General features: G+C 41.1%; 2 protein-coding genes and 1 long non-coding RNA gene across 5 annotated transcripts in view; 1 reads left to right on the forward strand and 2 right to left on the reverse strand.

Moving 5' to 3' along the window:
• The first annotated feature begins 1,797 nt into the window (after positions 1–1,797).
• LOC107224572 (myrosinase 1) lies at positions 1,798–4,701 on the forward strand. Of its 2 annotated transcripts, XM_015664672.2 has the most exons (9): positions 1,798–2,017; positions 2,091–2,191; positions 2,281–2,414; positions 2,790–3,120; positions 3,222–3,558; positions 3,648–3,798; positions 3,875–4,116; positions 4,214–4,396; positions 4,533–4,701. In XM_015664672.2, exons 1-8 carry the CDS (start codon positions 1,971–1,973, stop codon positions 4,377–4,379), a joined length of 1,509 nt encoding a protein of 502 aa, XP_015520158.1. In that variant the 5' UTR covers positions 1,798–1,970; the 3' UTR covers positions 4,380–4,396; positions 4,533–4,701. The 2 variants fall into 2 exon arrangements, with proteins under 2 accessions (XP_015520158.1, XP_015520157.1); XM_015664671.2 differs by having other exon boundaries at positions 4,214–4,701.
• A 780-nt stretch (positions 4,702–5,481) lies between these two features.
• LOC107224569 lies at positions 5,482–7,980 on the reverse strand. Its single transcript, XR_006903336.1, has 3 exons — positions 7,708–7,980; positions 7,128–7,288; positions 5,482–6,706 (listed from the first exon to the last, which is right to left on the reverse strand). It is a non-coding gene; the product is annotated as an uncharacterized LOC107224569 (long non-coding RNA).
• A 15,309-nt stretch (positions 7,981–23,289) lies between these two features.
• Positions 23,290–26,752, reverse strand: part of LOC107224568 (neurotrimin-like) — a 52,072-nt gene continuing 48,609 nt past the window's right edge. For both annotated transcript variants that reach the window (XM_046734413.1, XM_046734412.1), the window contains one exon: positions 23,290–25,226. In XM_046734413.1, coding sequence (XP_046590369.1) covers positions 24,967–25,226 — 260 coding nt within the window. In that variant the 3' untranslated portion in view covers positions 23,290–24,966. The remainder of the gene's footprint in view (positions 25,227–26,752) is intronic.

Below are 26,752 nucleotides of genomic sequence, written 5' to 3' on the forward strand. Positions count from 1 at the left end.
AATTTAATTTAGCAAGATAGAAAATCCGAATGTTCTCAACATGTCAACGAGCTGCAGGTGATTATGTGAACAGGATACCGCCATCCAATTTACAGCCCCTAGCATTCAACTACAATGCCTCTTCACCGTATCTGTTGCTTGTAGATAACTTGAAGTAGCCCGCAATGATGTTGGGCGATTTGATCTAAGAATGTACTTGATGCCGGATGTTCCGACATTATCCCCATGTGCTTTCACAATATGCTGATTGATCATAGAGATACTTGTATCCCTCTACATGACAATGAATACGAACCTTTTCAGCGCTACCAAATCAGAATGAAAAATCCTTGCTCCTATATGTTTTAGATTGTAGGAATGGTATTATTCCTATTGAGAGACCACTTGAAAAGCAATATCAATAAATAAAGTATACAGATCGTCGAAGAGACAACAATAGAATTCTATCAAATGTTTTGTTGAATTTCTCCTTTAACTTTGACAATAATAGGACCTCCGCCGTAGATAAACTCAAACTTTCGGATGGGACGCCTATTTATTCAAAGGCTCACAAATCACCATTAATGGTGTCAGTGTGTAACGAAATGAAATATTTATGCTTTCTGACCTTTAAAATAATCTGCATCACAGGATCTGAGTAAGCTAAGATTATTAAAGGACTATCAAGGGGACAAGCTGTTTTTCAATGAAGTAAAGACACTTGATAATTCAATGTAGTCTTGTAGTACATGCATTTGAGGAGAAATTTTATTGGAATAAATAATTTGCCATTCTTTTTTTTTCACGGCTTATTCTTCGATTAGTCAACAGATTATTATGTGGCAGTATTAACCAAATATTTTTTTTGGCTCAAACAATTTTTTTTCAATACTTTTACAAACAAAGATAATATTAGCATTCTAAAAAACATTCATTCGTATTACAGTCAAGTGCTTATTGTTGCTCAGCAAGGTTAATCATTTATTTACTATATAAATTTAATTCACTTACGGTACACAAGCGATAGCTGTTATTGCGAAAATAATATATGTCCTGAAAATAATCTATGTATCGAAGTCACGTTACACGTAACAACGTAAGTAATAACTCTAGCCAATATTCAATTTTCTGGGCTCGGGTCACGAATATCGTAATGAAAAACGTGTAATTTACGATACGCGGTACTAGTTGATACCCTTTATACTGTTTCGTACAGATGTTTGGCATTTTTCGTGATGATATTGGTAAAAAATAATGAGCTACGTAATGATTATATTGTATGTCTCTCATCTAGATTCTCATTAACACACAGCATCCTCTTGTATAGTTTGAATATATTGAAATTTAAAATATGTATTACATAATGTTGAATAATAGTAAAACGCAAAGATTTATCTTCTCTGATCGTAGTTCATAATATTATTTCAACGTATTTTTGCCCACTTATATGTAACATTACATTAACGTAACGCCTGTTGCGAAATTCTCCAACTTTTTGACATCGTACGAACAGTTGCTGATATTAAAGTGAAATTTTTGAACAGTCTTATGCAGACAACCCAAATATACTCACTAGCTATCAAGCGATAGCTCTGATATACGTTAATATGTCGTGTCGTGCAAATGGCGAATTAAACGAGAGTGTCAATAGGAAGAACAATAAAATTTTTCACAAACAGGAGTGAGTGGAGAGGGGATGGAGAACACAGGATAAAGCGCAACAACATGTCGTCAGTAATTTGTAGCAACAACATCAGGAACAGGTATATAAGTTAGCCTTGCGATGTGAATTTACACTTAACGTCTCCTCGTCGAAAACCGTATAAACCACTCACCCTGGTTTTCGTGTATCTACATGTAATATCTTTAAACGCAAAATTTTTCTACCTAAAACAAAGTTCACTGTACACCTTGAAGAAGCTACTCTATTTGCCAAAAAATTGATTTTTCCTGTAGAGATCATAGAATATTTTACAAACTTTGATAACACCATGAAATATATATTCATCATTCTAACGGGTTGCGTAGCTATTTCGAAGTGAGTTAAAGCAATATTTTATGTAACGAACTGATGACTGTCAATCACATTTTAAACTGTAAAATATTTCCAGAATTTCTTGCCATGAAGTGGACAGTCTCACTTTCCCAACTGGAATGCTATTTGGAGCTGCCACTTCGGCATTTCAAACCGAAGGGGCCTGGAATGTTAGTGGTAAGCACCTTGTTGTTTTTACAGTCCTTACCGCTGATAAAGTATATACGGTTATTGCCGTACATATTTCAACACATTTACGGTTCTAGACAAAGGAGTAAGTAATTGGGATTATTGGACTCATCAGTGCCCGCAGTGCATAGCAGATGGGAACAACATAGAGATAACTTGTAACTCTTACTATAAGTACAAAGAGGATGTGGCTTTACTTAAGAAAATTGGTGTGAGTTTTCAACAAAAATAAATGCTAACAATCTCTTTCGTGCAAAATGGCTCCAAGTGATGCGAAGCAATTGTGCTATAGACACTTTAAACTCGCATGTGTTTATTTACGTTGTAACGTTCAAGAGAACCACCGGCACCAAAAAAATTGGTTACTCCAGTATCCATCAATTCATCGTTGAAAAGACTTCGTAGTGACACAAATTGAGCATGGTAATGGACAAACTGTATCAAGGCCGGTGGTGTAGCATTAATATACTTATTTGAATATCACGTGCCGAGTGAAATCCATATTATGCCACTAGTTCGTGATTGGTAGAAATAATCTGTGAATACGAATCCACTTTCCGTTTCTCTAACGCTCAATATGTTGCAGTTCAACTATTATCGGTTTTCGATCAGCTGGACACGAATTCTTCCTCACGGACTTAAGACCAAAGTGAACAGAGCGGGTATTGAACACTACTTAAATTTGACGAAGACGTTAATTGCGAATGGTATTGAGCCCATGGTGACCATATACCATTTCGACCACCCGCAAACGCTAGAAGACATGGGTGGATGGATGAACAAGCATATGGTGAAATGGTTTGCACAATACGCTCGAATTATCTTCAAAGAACTGGGGCCTTATGTTAAAATCTTTACAACCATTAACGAACCGCAGAAGCTGTGTCAAGGCTATGAGGGAAACAGTATGAGCCCTGGTACGTGCAGCTTTCAATGCCTGCCACAATTTCGTCGAGACTTGTGCCTCGCACAGTTCTGAACCAGACGAATAATATATATTTGTTACATTTTTTTACAGGCAAAAGTTTACTCGATTACGGAGAATACACCTGCATAACCAACGTTTTGAAAGCTCATGCTACAGCTTATCACATCTACGACAAAGAATTCCGTGAAACTCAAGGTGGTCAGATTGGTATTACCAACCCTTGCGATGGATTCGTTTTTGACGAAACGAATGACACCATTTCCGCCGATATAGGATTCCAATTTGGCTGTGGAGTGATTGGGCATCCTATTTACAAAGGCGACTATCCGAAATTGATGAAAGAGAGAATAGCCAATTGCAGTAAGGCAGAAGACTATCCAGAATCACGTCTTCCCACGCTCACCGAACAGTGGATATCATTTATAAAGTATGTACTCGGGTCAAACTTTGACATTTTTCGTTTGCGAATGCACTTTTTCATCGTGAGTAAGTCAATTTCTGCCCACCATTTTATAGGGGAAGCTCTGATTATTTTGGTCTGAATCACTATTCGTCCGTCATCTGGCTGCCTGATCCAAACGAAACCCTTGGAAGATATTCCTCTGATTCTGGTTTAATACGCAAGACTAGACCCGAATGGATTACTGGATCGGATTCCACGACGAAAGTAAGTACGAAGCTAAATCACTTTCTACCGGTCAACGGGTTAATGACAAGTATTCCAGCCTCATTCCTGATTTCAGATCGTGCCTGAGGGGTTTGGCAATTTGCTACGAAAAATCAAAGAAGAATACGACAATCCGCTGGTCTACGTCACTGAAAACGGATTCCCTGACCACGGTGAAATGAAGGATTACGATCGAATAAAATACTACCGTACATACATGGAGGAAATGTTTAAAGCCGTCAAACGGGATGGCTGTCGGGTCGAACGGTATACGATTTGGAGCCTGATGGACAATTTCGAACTGAATTCTGGCTACGCGTACGTAACTTTCTTGTATCTTGAACTGCATGCGTACATTTCGAAAGCTTTCACAACTCTGAAAATCTTCCATGCCTGCGTCACGATTTATTTACAGAGCACGCTTTGGCATCATAAAAGTAAACTTCACCAGCCCTAACCGAGAAAGAACACCGAAGCTCTCCGCGTCATGGTGGAAATTTATTCTTCGAACTCATAAGCTCCACGATCTTCCCCGTAAATATGCAGCCGCGGAACAGAACGTCACCAAAGGATCGCGCTAAGCTATGAGTTCCCAGATGTAAGTGCTAACAAATAATTCACCCTATAACTTCAGTAATTATTGTTGACTCACATTCATAACAACGAATGTAGAAATATTCGAGTTGACGGTAAAAGAGTAACATTGTGTAATTTGTTACCCATTTATTCAACAGATTCAAAATGGAGAATTTTTTTTTTTTTTACATACATAAAAAGTCGGGAGTGGACCAAATAAAATTGACGATAACTCTAAGCATTGAAACAATTTCTTTCTACATTGTATATATAACGTTCTGTATGCGGAAAATAAAAACTGAGTTTCGTCTGCCCAGTCTGAATGTATTCTAAATTTGTCAGAAAATCGAATGAGAGTTTCCAGAAATACGAGAAAATAATTTCACCAGAAGTGTAACATATCTTAGTAGAAGCGTTAAAGCTATTCTGTTGCAATTCTACGAAGAATATAAATCAATAATACCGGCATACTGCAAGCAAATTGTAAAACCTCACTCGGCTGTCCGTTTTATAATTAAAATGTACGAAAGTGCAAAAAGCTGTAGAACTAAACCGACAAAACAAGGCATTGAGTTGTCAATTTCAGATAATGACAAAATTCTGTCGACGGACAGAAAATTAAATAAAAATAAATTACTATTTATCTATGAGAAAATATTCAGTATGTTCCAAATAAACTAGTCACGTATCAGCTGCCACCTGGTCTGTCAAACTTCAATGAGAGTATCGGGGTTATTCGAGAATAGCCCTTAAACTGAGGATGTAACGCACATCTAACAACCGCCAATCTTGTCTATGCGGTTGGCACATTTCGAGTTGCGATGTGTACAGCTGGGACCGAATTGTCGGACAGCGCGTGCAATTGGATACTGAGCAAAACCCTGCGGGACTTTAACATGAGTGATTATCGTGGGGAAAATGTATATTTTATCAAAATTGATTCAGAATCCATTAATAGCTTATCGCAGTCTCATACAGCATGGACGGTCTTAGATCGTACCTATTTTTGGATATTTGTTTTAAAGAAAATGAAAACGCAGGGCAATTTGAGTTTGAGGGCTTCATTATTCATAGTACGAAGAACATTTCAGAATTTTTTCATTTAAATTAAAGTCAAAATGGCGGCATGGCGCATATAAGTAGCGAACAATCACGTTTTCAATCCGGCGATGCAGATTTCTCGGTCAATTTTTATCCAATCGACTTTAAATTTTGCCAAAATCTTTAAAACTTGCTCATCGATTCGACCTCGTGTTTATATTTTTGAATGTCTATCCCTAAATTTTGGTATTACATTTTTTTAGCAATTTTATGTTAAAAAAAAAATAAGCACTAGTGCTCATAAAAACTAAAAAGCATACAAAGTAGTGGAGTTGTTGACGGAAGTAGCGCAGAAATGTTATTTACCTTTTGGTCTGTTATTTTCATTATTATTATTGAAACTCTTGTTTCTGACATTATTGGCTGGAAAACATGAACGTGGAATCAGCGTGAGCAGCAGCATTATTTCTTACTACAGTGAAAAAAATAAACACATATTGATCAATTATTATTGAAAGTCTTTACTAATTGTCTAGATTTGCTGAACTCCGTTCATTCAGCGCAAACAGTGAATTGAAAAAGAATGCAGTGTATGTTTTTCCCTCGCACTTGTTCAAATACCTGCTGTAGCGACGAACTCCATCCGTGGTATAATATGAAACAGACGTCGCATTAATATTGGAAAAATACTGTACACTCAAATACAATAGAGTTTAATATTAATTGCAGTAATTAATTTCATTGTTGCGGTGTAATATTCATCTTTTTATCATTGTCCTACGAATCGTATAGAGTATATAATGTGGAAACAAAAGACTTCTGCGGCAAGTACCTGTATAATGGGTATAACATTAAATATTACAAAAAAAAATATTTGTAAAAATGAATTTGCGGTAAAGTTGCAGCGTTGCCACGTACAATTTCAATTCCACGCTATAGAGTGAAATAATTATAATCATGGAATATTGCATATGTTTAGTTGAACGCAACGCAGGATGTATTTTACATGTACGTCAATCAAGTTAATCAAAATCACACCATTTTGCGGGACGGATATTCTACTATCTATCAGAGTTACGGATAATTTAATGGATATGTGATGTACATTTACTTATATGCGATAAGAGATCGAGCCGGATGGAAGAACAGCTGATGATCCGTGTAATTATCAGCGAAATGGGAAATACACACCTGTACCATATCCGTTGGGCTACTTTAATTCCACCCCAATTTCCATGCTGCAACTTTTGAACGGCACCCCCAAGGTCCCAAAGGCACTCGCAATTACTCGCTGTAAATAATAAATCAGACCATACAAAGCCTCGGTTAAGAAGATTAACAAGCCCGCCGTTTAGTTATCATATTTTCATTCAGACACCCATCGCAAACACAATACCCATTTTGCTTGTGAAAACGGGACGTTCCGCGATGAAAACTTTAGCAACCGTTGTCCGTATATCTAACACTGTAAAATTCTAAGCTGCCGAAAGGTGCGGGCGCAAGTAATAATTGAAAGAAAAATTTGAAATTATAAGCAAATACGTGCGTTGCACGTGTGAAAACCAAACAGAAGAAACAAGCGAAAAACAGATTACGAAAGAGAAAGAAAAAAAAAAATAAATAAATAAATAAAAAACGAAAGAGCTCGGAAAAAAGAAGAAAGAAATGACGACCGATCGTTGCGGATAAGATGGCTGGTTTGCAGTTGCTACCATAAGTCAAGGGCTCCGAGAGAGTGGCCGGCGTAGTTCTCCGCTGGGAGCGACGATACAATCTGAGCTCCGCTGACAGTCGCCTCACTCCTTCGCCACCCTCGCGAACCCCTCTGAACCCGGGAGGTCCCAGAGGTTCCTTCGCCGCGCGGGAATCTCCCCTGACACAGAGAATAGATGACTTGAGAATTTCATCTGGTACGTCGTTTTTTTTTTCAACAACTACCACCTACGACGACTTATCTCTACGACATGTTCTCTGCTTGAGATATACAGATACACTCGAATACAACACACAAGCGTTTGGTACAATTAAAAATTATTATTCCAACCGGCGCAAGGCGAAAGAGCTCAACGACAGTTGTCTAGATAATGCCCAAACACCGAGGTGTTTTTTTCTCTCTTTGATCGGTGTGTCATTTTACGAAGACTGACGGTTGGGCGGGGAAAAGGAGAGCCGCCACCTTTTTGCTTCGATATTTGTCGTTATTTTATTTTTTTTTTTCTTAGTCAGCTTTGTCCTCCCGACAGGGACAAAGCTCATCAATTGCCAAGTTCATAATCTAAATCACATACCTACCTGCTCTATTTCCGTAGCTGGCACAGGATAGGTTTCCCCACCGTCGACAGGTTCGCTCCCTATTTGTCCACATCGAGGGAATTACTCGTGTTCCAGGTGCTCGTGTCGTGCGAGGAACGATTAACCTCTGCAACGTGACGTATATCTATATCACACGGACAGACAGGTCGACTTCGAAACGTCGAAGAGGAAAACGCCATATTGCGCAGAGGAGCCCGACGCTCGCCGAGGACCACCCCGTGTATTTTACGCTCACAATCGATCTCGAGCCATTACCGTGTGGATCTGTATGCTCGGCTTGCCGGTTCGCAATTTATATACCAGCTGAGCTAGCTGGCCAGCTCATTAAACTATGCCGTACGAGTACAATCCTCAATTAACAAGTGTTTGAGCAATGATATATTGTTCCTCCACGTACCCGACATACATTACTTATTGTTAGTCGTCCGTGTGATTCGACGTCGGAGGAAGCGGCGCGAACGAGTTTTAGATGCATTTTTTATAAAGTAGAGATGAATTATTCAAAGCCTGTTAACAGACACTTTTTCACCTGCCCTACGCCCACGGTTTTCCGCAACGCCTACCACTCGCACGGCTTGTGCCTTTTTATACGTACAAATATGCGCGGAGGTATATACGCATGTATACTGTATAAATGAGGTAAAATTTACTCATCTTAAATAAATTTGATTCCCCGTGTTGATTTGCATCAAAATGGGCACCATCAAGACTCGGAGTCTTCCCAGTTCTCTCCAAGAGCACCGGCAAATCAATTTCGACGAGTTCTTGTATACGAATCGTGGAATTGGGCGCGAGCTGAACCGCATATATTTTAATAGGTAATTTCACGTTGCCGTATTTGCGCTTCGGCATTTCCGCCCTCCTCGCACCCAATCGCCTCGCCGATATTCATTATGGGAAGCAATGAAAAAATTTCGTGCCGACAGCTCTTGCTGTCACAAAAATACGCGATTGGCTCTGCTGTCGAAAAGTTTCGCTCGACTTGTCGATCGGAATTTTTTATCATCGACAAATTTCATTCCGCCGTATTTTGCAACTGAACAACACGCTTACATACGTATCTACAACCAGTGTTTGACAACTTTAATCCGCAAAACTTGTTTCCATGAACTGAAATTCCTCGACGAAGACAGAGTACGTGTCGAGAGATTCTTCAAAGGATTTATACGCGCACGGCATGGGTTCCGATCGCCTACAACCGCACGACCGCTCCCTGGTTGAATCCTGCAGGTCTCCGTACGGCAACATATCAAAACATACACATTTTTATTTGTAGGATAAATAAGTCCGCCGTGTTTGAAACCCTAGAGGTTACATGCCAGCCGCTCTGCGGTAACGCTATTGCATGGCTATGTCTCGAACGTATGACTGTTATACGTACACTTGCGACGACACCTTGACGCATTCTTCGGTATTCCATTCGAATCCGTGTAATCTATTATACGTGCCACTTTGATTTCGACGTGCAAAATATTCAAGCTAACGTGGATGCGGAGATTTCCGTTCCGTGGAAATTACTTCGGGAGCAAATGATGAGTAATAATAGTATTGAATACGGTAGAAAAATGTGCGGAGAAAATATAAAGTTGGTAGGCGGCAATTCTCGAATGGAAGTTGACGCTCTGCGAAAGACCGTGTACCCATCACCGAGTAGTAGAAGTTCTCTTAGAGCCTGAAAGGAAAAGGTACGTGCGAAGATAAACTGAGATGTCGATCTTCATCTGGCGCGTCAGCAACTCTTTTGGCAGACCTACATTTCCACGCACGCCTTCTGTCACTCCGTATCTCAAACTGAAGCAAATTCAGCACATACTGCAGTGCAGTATAAATATTAACCCCTAGGACGATGTCTGCCCGCGAAAAGTTTCTATGCAATATACACGAGTGATCCGATCTCCGTGTCGAAAAAAATTACATGGTACGTACGGAAGTTAATAAATATGTTGAACAAGTCCGATGAGTGACAGTAAATATCGGTTTGCATCCGCGCGTAGGTACAGTGGTGGAGAAACTTGCGCTTTGTTCACTTATTTTTCCATCCGTATGGAGAAAAGTTTTGTTTCAAGTTGGGGAAATTTGTATTCCTGATTGTTACTGACAAAAAGACGATGTAGTTGGTCACCTGCAATTACACTTTTCAGCGCTTCCGTACCAACCCGTTCGCCTACTAGCCAAGTTCCTAGATTTCCACGGAAACAGAGGCGCAACAACAGTCTGTCACGTACCCAAAGAAGTTTCGCTTGGAAAGTTCCAAGTTTTGGCGTGCGCGTAATTTGGAATGTTTCAAATGCATTCGGTGAATAATCAAAAGAGAATACGAATGGCTAAGCTTTTGTCCGTTTGTCCGGTAATTTCACCCCGTGTGTTCGGTAAGTTTGTCCGGAAAGTTTCTAGAATTTCCGCCGATACTCGGACCATAACAATGAGCCACGCACGGTAGTTGCAGCGTTTGGGGTCGTCCCAGGCGTAGATTACGACGTCCAGGGTTGTTGAGAGCAGAGCTTGTTGTTCTCGTAGTTGGTATTATTGGTGTTGTTACGATTATTTCTATCATTACTTTCATTATTTACTTTAGTTGTTACTGCTGGTACTATTGTTATTCTTATGATTGATAATGTTATAGTTATATAGTTGTTTTCGTTCTTTTTATTCTCTTCGATGTTTTCATTGATATCATTATTTTCATGACACTTATTCTTTGAGTATTTAAAAAATTTATTCAGTCAGCAGAAATTTTTCTAACACTCGCCTGCAAGTGCCATTAGCAGCACATTTTTGATTTCGTTTACGCCTGCCTACGTATTTCGTGCAAAAATAGTTTGAACTATTTGTTGAAGCGAGATTCTTACAAGCACGTTGGTAGGCATCTAATAACTTTGAATACGATACACGGGTTTACCTGAAAGCGAAGAGACCAACATTCTGTGCTGCACATACGTATGTTGACTAGCAAACGGGCAACGTCTACCACGATTCCTCAATCAGGATTAACCTTTGAAATGCGTGTAACCCCGTAAGTGTGCAAGTATTCTCTTTCACCACGATCACGAAGTAAGGCTTGTGAATAAAGGGTGGGTCAATTTCGTCAACTGACGATAGAAGAACACCCCTGAATCACTTGAGATTTCGCGCAAGCACGTGTTATATTTTATGTATCGAATGATGCCCTTACATACGTTTTCGTTAGTGCGACTCCGAGTGGACGTATGAATGAATGCATGAATTCACGCTTGAGTGCAGCCAAAGCGCAAGAGCAGCGCGCTTACTCGTTCGTACCAAAACGTTCTGCTTGAGAAAGATTTAAAACTCGTAGAACCTTGTCAAGATTGTGAAAAAGAAAAGCTTTTAGTTTCAGCCCCGGGGAAAAGGCATAGCCAATTTTTGGGTGAAAAAAATTAGCTTGACAAAGGCTTTGAATATTGTTATTCAAGAAAACGTAGTCCCATCCCACCGCTTACGACGTATATGTACACAGATTAACTGGCGAGAAGTTCAAACTCGTATAATATTACGGTGAGCGGGGCAAAAGGGAACAAAGTTTCTCGTGTCTGCTACAAGAATGATAATGCGCATCCGTTCAGCACATTTTGGATTAGCCTCGAGTTAAGAGTGGAGTTTCAGGGAGATCGGCGGAGGGCTGCCGGTGATGGTAGTGATGGCGGGCTGTATGAGTTGATATTAGGTATTTAATAGACAGCGCTAGGGGAGTTGCCGGGGTGCGCGAACTCAACCATAATGTTAGCACGCGGCAGGAGGGATTTCTCATAAGCTGACCTCGCCGAGAGAATAGACGAGAGGCGGAGCAGAGCGGCGGATGAGGAGGTCGGAGGAAGGCGGCTGCGGGGGATGAGGGAGAGAAGAAAAGGAAAGAAAGGGGATAACTTGAATCTGAGTTTTCTCTCGGTAAACCCGGGGATTACGCCACGCTTTAACTTAGCGACGCCGCTCGTTTCTCAGGTGTCGTTCTCAAAGTGTCACCATATTGGATACTTTCTCCCCACCAACGGGAACCCGACAAGATACTGTATTATTACAAAGAAATTTGATATATCACCAGGGTCCAAATTACCGCGACCCTTCGTCCCAGGCCTGAGGCGCAAATGGAACAGGAAGATACTAAGAAAAATTGAATCTCCGATACCTTGTGATTCAGCGGCTATCGAGCACAAGTGAACTGTCATTGCTCGACAAACGTTTCAGCGGAAATCCGTCGATTGCTGCAGGTAAATGGTGCACCCTGTGCTGCAAGAATCCTCCGTTAACATAAATTGCAACAGTATTTCAGGAAAAGGAAGCGTTTCCTGACCACTTGATGTGTCACTGAAAGGGGATGTTTCTGAAAGAAGCATGTGCTTCGGGACGTCAACGTTTTTATATCGCGAACTTCCAGAGCTCTCTTACTTCTTGCTGCTCAATATCGATTGTGTGTAGTTCGCGAGAATCTTTTCCAAGCAATAAGAATACCGACAAATCGAAAAGTATATGAAAAACAGAGGGGAGGGCTTACCCGGTTCCCAGACTCGATAACTTTGCTGACGCTCTATAAGCTCAGCTCATTCGGCGGACCACCACCACAACGAACGCGACAGTTTGGCAACTGATCCTGAGCTTTCCACACTAATAACACTCAGAACTTTCCTCAGTCAACATGTGATAGCCAAATTGAACGCTGGATACACGAATGCATGATTAAATGATATTTATACCCGGGGACAAACTTGGTAGCGAAATGAAAGGCACATACAATTACCATTCGTGTAATTAATAACTTTACTTTGCGTCGAGTTTCAGCAATATACGTGCAGAAGTTGATCACAGCTCTCTCAACTTGGAGCATTTATCTATGCACATGAATTTAAGATGCCCGTATATATTTCCCTTGATAGTGCGATAAGAACAACTTCAAGGTGACAGGTTTTATGAAGCAGCAACAAAGCGATACCTTCCTGATTCACGTCAGCGCGTAAAATCAAATTGAGAACCTCAAACCGCCCCAGACACGAATATTGAATTGCAATATCCTAATGGACGAATGGTACGGACGTTTCTTGGGTCCTGTCAGGTGCGATGAATCTATAGGGGGTGAGAATCGGTTGATTTCAAAGAACAACCCTGAACGATTTCACTTCGCCAGCCGCGCCGCTTCTACGCATTGAGAAATGCCTGATACAATATTTAATCTTGGACGATAGTCAGCACGGCTCACTCACTAGCGACGGCAGTGAATCCCTAAGCTAACGATAAGCATGTGCGGAAGTCGGGATGAACGATGGCAACGCCAATACTTCGATCCGTGTGCGTCTAAGGTTCGTGTGCTATTTCTTTGTTCTTTGCCACTGTGTTATCGACGACTCACTTTTGTGTCCCATTAGCTTGCCATTATCCGCTCACCCACGTGGAAAAATGTCCCTCCGCCAATTCAAACAAACCTTCTGTCGTAGGTACACAGAGGAAAAGGTTCGGTGATACTTGCAGCTGTTATGTGGTGAAATAAATATTTAGCCACGAGAGGTGAAAACCGACTGGCAACGCAATCTCGCATTTCTTTCTGCTATAAATGACATATTTATGATGTGCCAAATGATATACTTATTGTCACTCGTGGTGGTGAGATATAGTTGGGCCGGATATTTTTCGCTGTTTAGACGCGATTTCACCTCCTACTATATTTTCGTGTTAAAGAACAACCTTTAACGAATCTAATATCACTTCAAAGAACGCCCTCGTATCATACCTGCAGAGCTTCTTCGGCTTCTGAGAAAAATCACTTGTATACATAACAATGGTTCTTAGTGGATGGAATGATGGCAACAAATTCAGAACAGCGTCCACACGGATTCTTTGCAGGGCAAGTATACTCCGTTATTCTCATTTTTTATTATTACCCTGATACTTTTTTCTTCTTTTATTCCTGCTCTGGTGATTTTCACGCTAATGCACTTTTTAGTGCTGTAAAAGCATCTTAGCTCGAAATAGAAGGGCTCATATATTTTATGGGTGAATACCGAGTGGTGGGAACGGGATGGAATCTATGATTCAATTCTTCAAGAGCCTATTCGCGAGCAGGTCTGTACATGCGTATGTAACAGTTACATGTACCCGTACTTCCCATACAGTAGCTTCGTATCCGGGGTGAAAAGCGCTCGCTATAATTTGCGTCTCCCATTTTCCGCCAAATCTTATTAATCCGATACTGTAATTTACGAGGAGCGAGAGAGTATATTTCGGAGGCAGATAATTCTACGGTCATTGAGCGGGAATCTCTTAGTACAAAATTTTATCCCGCTCGGGTTTACGGTTATTATTATCATCGCCCCACCGAGCGAACATTTGTCCGCGCTGCAACTGTGCCGCAAAGTCAAATTTTTGCGGGGAAAACCTGCCAAGTTATCAAGATACTTAGGGCACGCCTAGACAAGGAGACGGGCGTTTTGAAGTGACAAATTTTCGAAAGCACATGGGATTAACGAAGCGGTAAAACTGCTTTAAACTTTCGCGAGGAGACTTGCAGCCTTTTCACCCCACTGTTATATCTACGGGAAAATATCACCCAGGAGTTTGATATCGTTGTGTAATAATTATGCTGTACCATGCGCTAATGCGACGAACTGCAGTCGTAAGTCCGCGTTGTTAACGAAGGCGAGGCGGGGGCCGCTCGATATATTTCCGCTCGATATATTGCCGCTCGATATATGGCTGCTCGATATATTTCCTGACGGTTGCCTGAAAAGAGAAAAGGAAAGGAAAGCTTGCAAGTCGCGTCCTACGCGGCAGGAGCAATTTTCGAGCCCCGCTGAAGTGATCTCAAGTCTGGTGACATTACCGAGGGAGAGGTCAGTCTGGGCTGAAGTTCCGTCGCGCCTTTTACCTGCAGCGAGGGTAATACGAGCCAGTGGCGGAATAAAAAGGGCATCAATTATTATAAAACAGCGAAGATATTCCGCGTCCTTGCAGCAACCTACCTTGCGGAATATTATTCAGAGCATTAGGTGTTCTCTCGACCGCAAAGAATTACCATAAAACTCCTATCTGCCACATCTATGACAAGGGGGTGAGAATGCCACCCGCGTCTGCAGGCACTGCCTTGTTGTTACGCCCGTTTATGATCTTTGAAATATATAAAAAAAAAAAAATCAAGTACGGGGACGCTTCGAGCCTGCAGATTCGTCGAACACAAACGTAGCTTACACATGTACGAAGGAGCAGAGTCAGAGCTGACCTATTTATAATGAATTCTTACTGAGTTGTTGGATGTGCCCGGAAAACGGTAATAATTATTCGATGCAACGAGAGAAATGCTCGATGCAGGTGTACCTGCACAGCATATTATATTCTACGTTACTCGCTTATAGCTGCATAACGTACATAAATTACACGGGGAAAAATTATATCACCATTTTGGTTCGATCTATCTCTTCATTATCCACTCGTCAGGCGAATAGATTTTACCGACTGACAATTATTGACTGTGATCAGAAATATTTTCCAGTTTGCAGATATTAGATCGAAGTTTCCTTTTAAGCCGGTCTAAATTACACGAGCAAATCTATTTCGTGGGAGCTGTGTCTTCCTAACGTTTCAAATTCTGCAGGTGGCTGTCCTTTCTTGTTCATGTTTAAGCATGCTCGTTCACTTTGGACGTATTAAAAAGCGAAGAGTAACTGCAGCGCGCCTCGTCGGTCCTCGGGTAGAATGTTCGGAGCTTTGAGCCGTAACGAATCTTAATTATCTCGAGATCGCTGCACGTTTGTCTCGCGATGTAGGTTTACCGGTATACGGTGGAGAGAGATACCTACGTTGGTTTTCACCTCGTGTACTTCGGGGCGACCTAGAACCAAGAGAAATGGCGTAAAACAGAGTTCCGGAAACTGAACGTGTGCACTGTATTGTATTCGGCCCCTCAATTGCAGGTAGTAGATATGTACACACACGGAGTGTGCGGATACATCTAACTTGGCCCGGTACGTGTTACCGGCAGAAACTCTGCTGCTGGAAATTTTTTACAAAATGTAATTGACAGTTGAACCTGGCAAGTTCCTGAATTTCTTATGCATCGATGGCACGGGGGGCCGAAATAAGTTCTTAGCTCATCCCACGTGAGGAAAAACTTACCTGGAAAGTACCTGACAAGACCTTAAACCCTGCTGGAATTCCTCTGGGTCGCTGTGAGAAGCAGCCGTTACGTAAAAGGTGCTTGCAGTGCGATCAATGCGCGCCAGTCATCCTTCACCGTATGCAGCAATAAGTCGCGGATGAAAAATTAATTTGCTCACAGTGCAACTACGAGTTGCTCTCGTTGAAAGTTGTTTTTCAGAATAAAGAAATTTACATCCATCTGCAGAAGATGTTGCCGATGAGGTTTAATAATCTGGGGTTCTAGCGAGGTTGAATTTTCATGAACTTGCCTGAAAACCAGTTATCGTTAGTTTTAGGTAATGCAAATTTTTGTCGCATCAAATCAGCCAAGATTCTCGAACGTTTCGACCGTTTCTTCATAATTTATTTCCATCATTTATTGTAGTATGATATTCTTATCAATGATATCAAGATCTGCGACAAGGTTTTCAATATTAATGGTATCGCATTGTTTGCGAAGAAGGAAGGATTTTTATAACTCGGCATTTATAGTCGTTGCGCGCTTCTACACTGCAATAGCTACAGACAAGAGCGGTTTTCCTTTGTCGGGAAAGTTTTTATGTACACGTTTTCTCCGACGTTTATATATATTTATACCACCTCTGAAGAGGCCGTAAGCTGAACCATTCTATTTTACACCCCACAACACTCCGATTTACACCCGGTTTTTATGTGCTGTCAATTTTTACCACGCGTAGGTATGCATCAAATTCGATCCCATTGAATTACGGTTCGTGCTGTCCGTCGTCTTAATCTTACATTTAGCAACAGTGTCCGCTTGAAATTGACTCCACTCAAGAGCATTAATTTAAACGTATAATCATCCTGCATGCTTTCGGCTTAGAAAATTGCGCTGTATCAACGCCAGAGTTTTCATTACGACGACCTCTTCCACTGTTCGTACCGTTGCAAGAAATGCTGGATGCTCGCGAAATTTTCCAACAACGGTTGCTGAAATTGCTATCCTCTTGCCATTCCAAGGGAAAATCTTTAAGCTGCAGGACACAATGCAATGTTTGCGGCACACGCAACCAATCTCTCCACGTTCTGTATTATTTCTCGGTACGCCAACGTCTGGTGCTCTCGCGAATGTGCACCGGATTTTTATGCCCAACGATATCGATTTCAATAAGTCAAATCCTTCTTTACGTTCGAATTCCAGGCCATCCGAGGTTCCTGCACCGTACAAAATATATCCTCGGTACTTTCGGCGCGGGCTTCTGGTATGGAGTCTGTACCTGTACCGCGGTTTGCTTGGGGAGATTTAAACCGTGTGAAGGATAATTCCACTGGTAAAGGTCCGTACACCGAGACATCTCAACGACGGAAGACGAGGCTTTAATCGGTGAGCGTACCCGGAGGAACGTATGGGTCACGATTCGCGAAAGGATTCCCATAATAGCATCACGTTGGCCAATTAGCTAGTCTACTGTCTGAGCTTATCTAATAATTCCCGCATGATATTGTTGATCCTTGTATTCTGCTCTGCATGCGCGATTCCCACTGTTGCTATATCCGAGTCCATTGGAGGTATTGCATTTAAGGATCGAAGGTCCGAGAATTACCCACCTTGATTATATGATGAAACTGAATCGTCGAATCAATGCCGGTTACGTTTAGTCAGATGAACTGCAGGCTATTTATTTCAGGAAAAAAGGATGATATAACGGAAAAAATCAACAAAGGAAAACTTTTACGTTTCATTAACACGAGGAAATGAAATGTTTTTTCTAACTCCTGGGGCGTGGCTGAGGTGAATACCACTGGGGTTTGGGGTTAGCACTACGAGTTAAGAGATCTCCAAACATCCTGCGTAACCGAGTCGAGTCTGCAGGTCGTATTTCGACGATAATGTATGTATATATACTAGGTAGCGCTTTACAATTAACTGTTTAAACGTGGAATCCCAACGGTACTTGACTTGTAAACACACCCTGTCTACCGACCTTATAAATACACCATCACCGCTGTTACATACGAAATGTGGGCGTATTAATTAGCTGTCCACAGTTATTCATTAGATTGCTATTCAGGCATGGCATAATTTGGCATGAGTGTTATTGGCCGATCAGGTGGATGGACATTTTCAGAAAATTGATGGCATGTCAAGTAAAGAAGAATGTACTCTTACTCGTCGGTAGTTAATAAATAGTATCCGAGCACCGATCGTATGTTATCTTTTAATCAAAGTCAACTTTCTCACAATCAGCTACAGTGGACGAATTATTTTTCATACTGAAAAAGTATGTGCCACTGATAGAAAAGTGGGATAGCCACCTAAAATGGAGCAGTTACAACTTCAAGTACCACAGATTTGTCAGTTAGTGGTTATCAAACCTCGTCGAACCGTAACTAGTTTCTTTAATCGTGTTTGACTATGCTGCCAATTATCCCCCGCGTCAATCAACGGCATGGGTTGCTGGATGCTACTTATCGTGGTGTCCCGGTTCCAAGGTTTCGAAATTGAATTAATCGCTCACGCAAAGTCGAGACACGTGAACGTTCGAAACACTTCAGACTTGAACGCTCGTTGGTACAATCGTAGGAAAATTTTCCCCGTGGAATTTTCAAGAAGGAAATATTGCAGAGTCCTAATTTCATGCTCTATGCATATGGCAAGACAAGGGGCAAAGAGCGTGATTAATTTTAGGCTTCCCACCCACGCAATTTGTACCTATGTATAAACGATCGTACTGTATGGTACCGAATGAGGGCCTATCATTAAATTAACCAGCTAATTAATGTATTTATAATGTTGATATGCAATTAATGAAATTATTCAAGAGGCGTTCGCTTCAATTAACAGATTTCTGACTTGTTACGCGTGTATAATGATGAAGCCATAGTACTTCAAACAGAAATTAACACCACACCTCTTATCAATGTGTTTATGAATGTATGGAATAATTGAAGCAATGAATATTATCTCACGTAGAACCTCATCAGACACGTGAGAAATCTTAGTTGTCTGTACAGCTTCTGAAAGGAGTTATTACGGAGCTCGCTAATGGGCGGCATGTTTATTGCACCTTGACTTACTCGATGAGATTATCTACTAATTCGACATTCTTGTAATATTAGCGTTCATTTTTCATCAAGTTTTAAGTCTGAAAAAAGAAAAACTATGTAAGCTAACATTGATTGGCTTAGACCCTCCTGAGTATTTGTCAATCGGAAAGGTATTTTTGTCAGAGTGACATCAATTTAAGGATATCATAAATTATTCATACAATATTCGTTGGAGTTTATAACATTTATTACTTCATAACTCATTGTCAAATGTTTCTGTTCAGCCCATACCTTGATAGTAGGAATCGCCAAAAAATTAAGGTCTATTTTTTAACACTTAAATCACGTGAAATGAGATGCCAAAATAAAATTTTGCAAGATATGCCCAAAAGCAAAGGTAGGTCATACCTTGTGTGCCGATATGCGCGAGTCGAACATCATTGAAACACAAGTCCTACTGCCAAGAAGGGAAGAAGATATTCAGAACCGCAAAGGACGGAAAGCAAACAAGCTAATTAATAGTCTGAAATTAATTGAATTACATCAACATCCACGCGCCGCCGACATCGCTCATTACGACGAACACAGGGGGTATTATTAAACAAAGAGCCAAGCCTGTATCAAAGGTGTGAGGTATACGCGTGTATACATATAAAATGTACAGATGTAGCATAAAGCTCACGTATACCTGTGTTACCAGGAAGGTGAAAAACACCGCTCATTATTCGAGACGGATGGCAGTCGGGCGGTAAATTTAAAGGGGCCTTTTCTTGATCATCAGCCGATAGATCAGAGGCCCGTTAATCTGCTTGACAATACGTGGCTAGGCTCGATCTCGCGTCAACCGAACCTTGTCAACGAACATCGATCGCCCCCCGAGTTGACTCCAAGCCCCGCTATCAGCCCTCGCGAATTTTCCGTCGGCAGGTATTGAAAGTGTGCGGGACTTGAGCCCCATTGGGATGCGTAGCCGGTAGTTTTTAGCTCGTACTTGAACCCCGATTAACATTCTCCGGGTACGTGATGCCGGCTACTACGGACCGCGTATAGGGTGAATTTTCCTTTCTGTAGTCAGCTCGCTCGCTCGTTGCTCCCGTTGTTGGAGGCCAGGGCGAGTTTTTGACGTTTGCCGAGTCTTCTCGTCGGACTGCACGGGGCTGCCTGCAAGGAAACCCGAACTACCAGAGTCCTGCCGAGGCATTTAATACCCACTTGTCTGACCCGTACGAGCTATCGACCGGAGCCACCACGCCGTCCGCCACGGAGATTTACTGCCTTAGTTACTGCGCCTAATACGGCTAGGTGCGCTCACGATTGGCCGGCTTCATAAAAATATAGATCATGCTCCGAGTTTTTTCTCCCCCTCAATCTCTCTTTATCCTTTTTGCCATACTTTCTTTTCACGTTTTAAACTAATCACTTCCGAGGGTACATGCCCAACTCCGCCTTTTTACTCCTCGCGGCAAAAACCCTTTACCAGAAATGAAGTAGACTTGAGTATACGCGTATGATGTAGGATTTTTATGCGATCCTGCTCTCACTTTGGAATCTGGTTTTTGATGCGACTACGTACGTTTGCGTTTGAGCACGGGAAAACCCTGTGGTTTTTTAACTTGCAGAACGGATCGTCGCACCGCAACATCAAACTACGTCCTTGACGCAAAACAGTCCTCAGTGGCCGAGTGGTTTTCACGTCAGACTGATAGCTTCTTGCGAAGGAATATTTAAAACTTCACCCCGAAGAGTTATCAGGAACTGAGAATATTACATCATCTATATAATACAATATAGTTGCGCAGGAAAAATATGTGCAAATATTTGCTCAACGCGATAAATCGTTCACCGATTCCTGTCGACTTTGGAATCGTATTGCAGAAAAATTTGAACGCACTTTCCTTGAACATGAAAATTTCCTTGCTTGTAATACGGCTAATGACGTACAGCCACAAATGCACGCGTTATCCGTGTACAGTAGCCTGTTATGTTTACCCAGAGAGTTGGGTAATTGGAGACTTCAGTTTACTTGAAAGTCCAACAAGAACTTCCCATCGCTCCCTCCGATGCTTATGTAAAGCTTTTTTCGAAGCTGAGATGCGCTTGCGTTCGTCAATGTTCATTTATCAATTATCGATGTAAGACGATCGTATTTTGAAAGTCCTCTATTAGTCTAAAAAAAAAATCAAAGGTACACGGGAGGCAGAGCTGAAGACCCGTTGTCACTCACTCATCAGGCAGGTGCTAACAGATTAGATTCCGACCTGCAACAGCTTGAAGAGTCGATGAAAACCCTTGAGATTGAATCGAGTTTCGATGGACACCGGTTGAGAGTTCCCGCCTCCTGGCATCGACAGCTGCTTGACGCCCCTCGATCTTTCGGAGTGAGAATTTAACGGAAGCAATTATTTATGATTTATTTCAAGGACGTGAAAGAAATAGCTGCAGCTACGTCCCACCTTCAATTTCCTGCAGGAAATTTCCACTTCCAAAAATTTGATGCCGAGTGTCCCTCCTGCAGCGCGACGTGTCTGTGAATTGATTCACACCATTCAACTTCTACAACCCGAGCTTCGTGTCGCCCTATACAGCTGTTCGTATTATTCGATATCAAATTTACATTCCGCCGACTGAATCAGAGGAGACGTTCTATTTAAGTGTTTCACCGACAGCCGGAGATGGCTTCTGTCGTGTAAGCTGATTGCGTGCTGCGAATCATCAGCTGCGCGGTAGTGGCCATTGGTTCTTCAGTCACGGCACAGGGACCTTTTTGAAGGGGTGCAGGATTGATTTCAGCAGTAATTACACTCGACGGAATCATCGGATCTGGTGCCATGGAATCCTCAAAACACACACAATCATCTTCAGCTTATACGGGACTGCCAATCTCAATTAGTGCCACGGGCGAAATTCTACATAGCTGAAGCGTCAAGCCGATAACGTATCACGTTTTCAGAGGCGTACAGAGAACACCCGAAATCAATACATCTGTAGACTAAATTATCAGATGTAAAATGTTGCCCAAGATAATCCCCGCGGTCAAAACGAGCCTTCGTGATTATACGTACACCGGATTCCCTGTTAGAAGTCAGGCTTATACTCGAGTGAAATGAATCAGTGCACCGTGTACGAGGATAACGATGTTCGATCGAATGACTATACGTTTGTCGTTCGGCTTTTTTCTTGAATATTATTTGTGGAAGCGTTTAATATAACAAGCCTTGTTCCTCGTGTGATTCGAACATCGAATCATTTTGCTTCGCTGTTGAATATTGCGAAACGAAAAATTATGATTCTGGCCGATTTTCCCATACTTGGTATCTTTTCCGAATAACCGCAATCGCTTTTCAGCTAATTTAACGCTGGTAACCAGGTCCAAGAGTTGACAACGACAATAATTTCGGAACGAAAGATATTCTCGGTTCGTCTAAGCATGCAGGCAGGATTATAGCAAACAATGCCGGCGAAAGCTCGTTAAAAATGATCTCACCAACCGAGCTCGCGAGTGTTGAGGAAACGGGTTCAAACAAAACATCCCCTCAACGGGTTAGCAACGTTTGTGAAATTAGCGAGGACCTGCACAAGCCTGCCTGGTCATAATTATTCTCTCACATCGTCCCCGCTGTGCTCGGGCAAGTTAGGTGGGTGTAAGACGTTGTCGGCAAGACGGTTTTGGGTAATTTAATACGGGTACTGACACGGAAAACGTTCCAGTCGTAAGAACCGTCTGCATTCTCACCAATTACAGTAAAAACCGCAACGTCGCAACGATAACTCAGTTTGAGTCTGCAGAATCGCGGTGATATATATTATAAGCTTCATTGCCTTCGCCGATTTACGAGGATCAGCGAATATTCTCTGCCGCTGGAACCTCGTCCGGTTCGGAGGCTTATGCAAATTCCGCCTTATCAACTAAAGTGGACAAATGATCTACCGGCTTCCTACCAAGTATTAATCGACGATGGTCTCTGTATATAATGCACTCCTTTCGATACCGAATGCAACATTTCGCATGGTAAACGCTGACCCAATAGCTTCGGCTATTCTCCTTAGTTGGTAAAGGTAGGTAAAGCTTCGGCGCTTCGCATCCACCCTTATTGAGCAATGGTTCGGATATTTTCAACCACCCCCGCAACTCTGTTGATCAGGAGAGTCACTTTCTGCGAACCTGACACACAGTACGTCGGTAAAAGCAGTTTCTATTGGTAAGCTTTTTATCGAATGATAATATTAGGGGATGTTTTCGTTGGGTCGAAATTGCCAAAATACCGGTACTGAAGATTTACTTTTTTTCATCTAACTGTGAAACCGGAAAGTTATTGAATACGCCGCATGATTTTTGGTGCAAGCTTTATTTTTTAGAAGCATGGAGCAAGGAAAAGGAAAAACATGTTCAATTGTTTTGATAATATTGCACAACTTACGATATTTTCTAACATTTATTACTACTTGATATACGTTGACATAAAATTTATTTACAGTAAATTGACACGTGACATTGAATGTAAAAACTAGTTTCATACTTTATCTGATTATATTTACACGTCCCTGAGGCTTAAACTACGTATGATAGATACAATGAAACTTGTTCTCGGCACATCATCGTCATCGATCTAAGCGTAAAGCATATAATTATAGATATTCGTTTGTCTTATTGCTAGTATACTTACTGCTAACATGATTCTATATTTACATACAGCACATATAATTCACTATCGCTATAATTGTACATTTTACATGTGTGCCAATTTTCAATTATCAATAAGTACGTACAGACTGAAAGGTAAAAGGCAATTGGACAATTCTCATTCGATATTCATGTCCAATTGCCCCGTGTTTGAGGAACTAGAAACAAAACAGTTAACAATCCAAATAATAATTCGGTACTGCATTCCTCATTGTCAAAAAACGGATTTACATAATCACCAGGATTCCGAAACGTTGATGCTTCGTATTCGAATCGATTAGGCGAAAGACACGAGTCAAAAGTAATAGGTACAGGTACGATCGGAATGATTAACCCAATATTTTGCCGTAAAGTATCAAAACTTTGTTCATTGTTCGTTCGCACATTGGAGATCTTTACCTTGCGCTTAAGTTGTGATTTAAAATAGGGACAGAGTCTTGCCTCGTTTACTTTTAATTAAAAACGAGACAGAAAATGTAGGGCTTTACATCGGGTTGCGAGAATAATCAGATTGGAAAACCAACTATGAAATGTATATGCGTATCATTGACGAACCTGCCAGACATTGTCGTTGGTAAAGGATCGTTATTGTCTGAAGTCTACTTGAAACGGCTAGGAATTTACCATATATTCCTGTGAAATTCATTGAAATGACGAAGTTGAAAATACAGTCATTCGAACGGTTTTATTGTTAAGTGAATTTGAAGGATGAATTTAGAACACCCGGGTGGCGGTGATTTGACTTATTGTTAAACCATATTTCAAGTAACTTCTGTTCGTTATTGCTTACTAATTTAATTTGAACGCTGTAAAATTATTCCATGTTGTTAAATGCAAGACATAATCGTTATCACAACACAAAACACGAAATTCACATTTATAACGAAACAAATTTTCCACAATTACTCCGCAGCCTATATTTATTCGTATCGTGAATTAGAAATTATGTTTCGTTGAACTAGAACGAAGAATTTCGTAATCAATGTTTCATTAATGCGGAATATCTATTATATTGCTTTTAAATCAGACGATACTATAATCCTTTTGAAAATTGAATTGGTGGCACAATATTTTTGGCTACTAATTTTGACAAAATTTTTAGCATCATAGTTCTTCTACAACCCCGTACGTCAAATTGGATTGAAAAAAACAGCGTCTGATACTTCGCTTAAGACTTATCTATCAACATCTGAAGTAGTTTGGCGAACAAAGTTAATTCGATTTTAAACAAAAAACACACGTGCTTTAGAGTGTCCACAAAACTTCCAAAACTTTCTTTCGCATAATTATTTCGTTTTCTCCCCTCTTGAAACACGTCTCGCATAAATTCACGTACACGTTGTACCTAATCATTGGATTTGCACATACAAAATTACCAATAATTTTTTTTCAATTTTAAACGCCAATTAAATTTATGTTGGAAATCTTCCCCCAAGAATTGTGATGATGGTTGCCATTCCAAGAACGAGGAGATGGCGACTCGTCGTTGACGATGACGTCGCCGAGTCAAAATCTGTCAGCTCCTCGTCCCCGTCACCGTTGTCGATGCCGTTTCCCATTGAGCTGCCCTTCGTCGCGGCAGCCTTTTTCTCCTGATTGAATTCACTTATCCAGGATTTTTTTGACTCCCTTCTCGCGTTCGGTCTGTGCGTTGTCGATGGCGCGGCAATCCCTGAAATCGACGGTGGTAATTATTGTCATAGGGACTAAAATGCACGTACGTATGGAAAGTTTAGAATGGTAACAAAATTGAAAAATTTACGTGGCAATTTTGGAAGCTTAATTAACGATAAACAAACACAATATGCAATTAGCCCGTCAAGTTATGCAGGACGTGATGTGTGCCACTCGATTAAAATTTTTGTTCTCTCGTCGTGTTAAATTGAAAAATTTCAATATCTTCAATTTGTTTACACCACCTCTCCTCTTTTTTATCCAATTTAATAACAATCGAATCGCGGACGGAAGCTTAATATGCGGGGTGAAATTTTCCAAATTAAATACAATCACAGCACTCGGTCTGAATGAGGTTTCAAAAGCACATGTGTAATTGGAGTGTACAATTACGAGGATTTGACAAAAATAAATGGAAACAAACTAAATCGCCTCACTTGACGAGAATACAAATATTATAATTGGTTTAATTTTTCAAAAGTGGTGTAGAATGGAATAAAGAGGAATGAAACTTGAAAGCTTTCTCGACAGCTTCTACACACTTGGAATAAAAATAAGTTATCAATTACCGCTGATTATAAGTACCGATTCGTTACGATATGGAACGCTATCATTGGCAGATTGAAATTACGTGAACCGCCACGCCATTTACTTTCATCGACTTGAATTCATACCGCTAATTAATACTCTCCTTGGCAGGATAAATATAGAATACAAATACATGGTCGTTACGTGACGTCGTGGGTACATAAACAACTCTCCGGCAATTATGTGAGAAATTTTCGAAAGTCTCCTCGAGACCGTTTTTGCAATGTAAAATTGTAATTTCATACTTCTAATTAACCGAGGGCAATCAATTAAGTCTGGAGGCGCGCAGGCGAGTATAATAGACGGTCTGAATAGAGCTGGCTTTACACGGCATGCCACTTAAATTGAATGAAAGACGTTGAAATAACACAGACGTGTGGAGGAAACCTCAAACTACTTGCTCCCTACCCCAATCTCCAGTACTTTGGTTTCTGGTTGGGAGCTTTGGACTCGGTTACGTCAATACACGTGGCTGGCAACCGCCTGACTACGATACGCCCATAAACCTACAATACACGAAACCCCTGCACTGTTTCCCGAATGCAAACGCACGCTGAACGGTCATTAGCTAACGAACTGGCTGATTTCGATGATGCCTATTTACCCCTCCATTTTCTTACTAAACACCCGCGTCGTTAGTTCGGGGCTTCCGCGGTTACGGGATTCTCGCGTGCGGCGAATCACCGTTTCGCACCCTATTTGAGGAATAATCGAAACGGACACTCCAAGTCGAGGGGCAGAGTACTCCTTGCCCAATATTCGCACGCCCATAGATGAAAGAAGTGGAAAAACTACAAAGTATCTTATTCGTACAGCCAGTTTCAAACGTAAATACGGTCAAGTGTTGAATTACAATTCTATAATTCCTATGTTTTAATTTATACCTGCGTATAATAAACGTTTTTGTCTACCACATCCGCATCCTGCATATTTATG

The sequence above is a fragment of the Neodiprion lecontei genome, chromosome 3, assembly GCF_021901455.1.
Source record: "Neodiprion lecontei isolate iyNeoLeco1 chromosome 3, iyNeoLeco1.1, whole genome shotgun sequence".
NCBI classification, from domain to species: Eukaryota; Metazoa; Arthropoda; class Insecta; order Hymenoptera; family Diprionidae; genus Neodiprion; species Neodiprion lecontei.

What these genes read in the sequence shown, in the direction of transcription:
- LOC107224572 (XM_015664671.2), top strand. Translation starts at nt 1,971, where the DNA reads ATGAAATATATATTCATCATTCTAACGGGTTGCGTAGCTATTTCGAA. An exon ending in AGGGGCCTGGAATGTTAGTG is followed by an intron (nt 2,192 to 2,280) that starts GTAAGCACCTTG and finishes TTACGGTTCTAG; the next exon opens with ACAAAGGAGTAAGTAATTGG. An exon ending in CTTTACTTAAGAAAATTGGT is followed by an intron (nt 2,415 to 2,789) that starts GTGAGTTTTCAA and finishes AATATGTTGCAG; the next exon opens with TTCAACTATTATCGGTTTTC.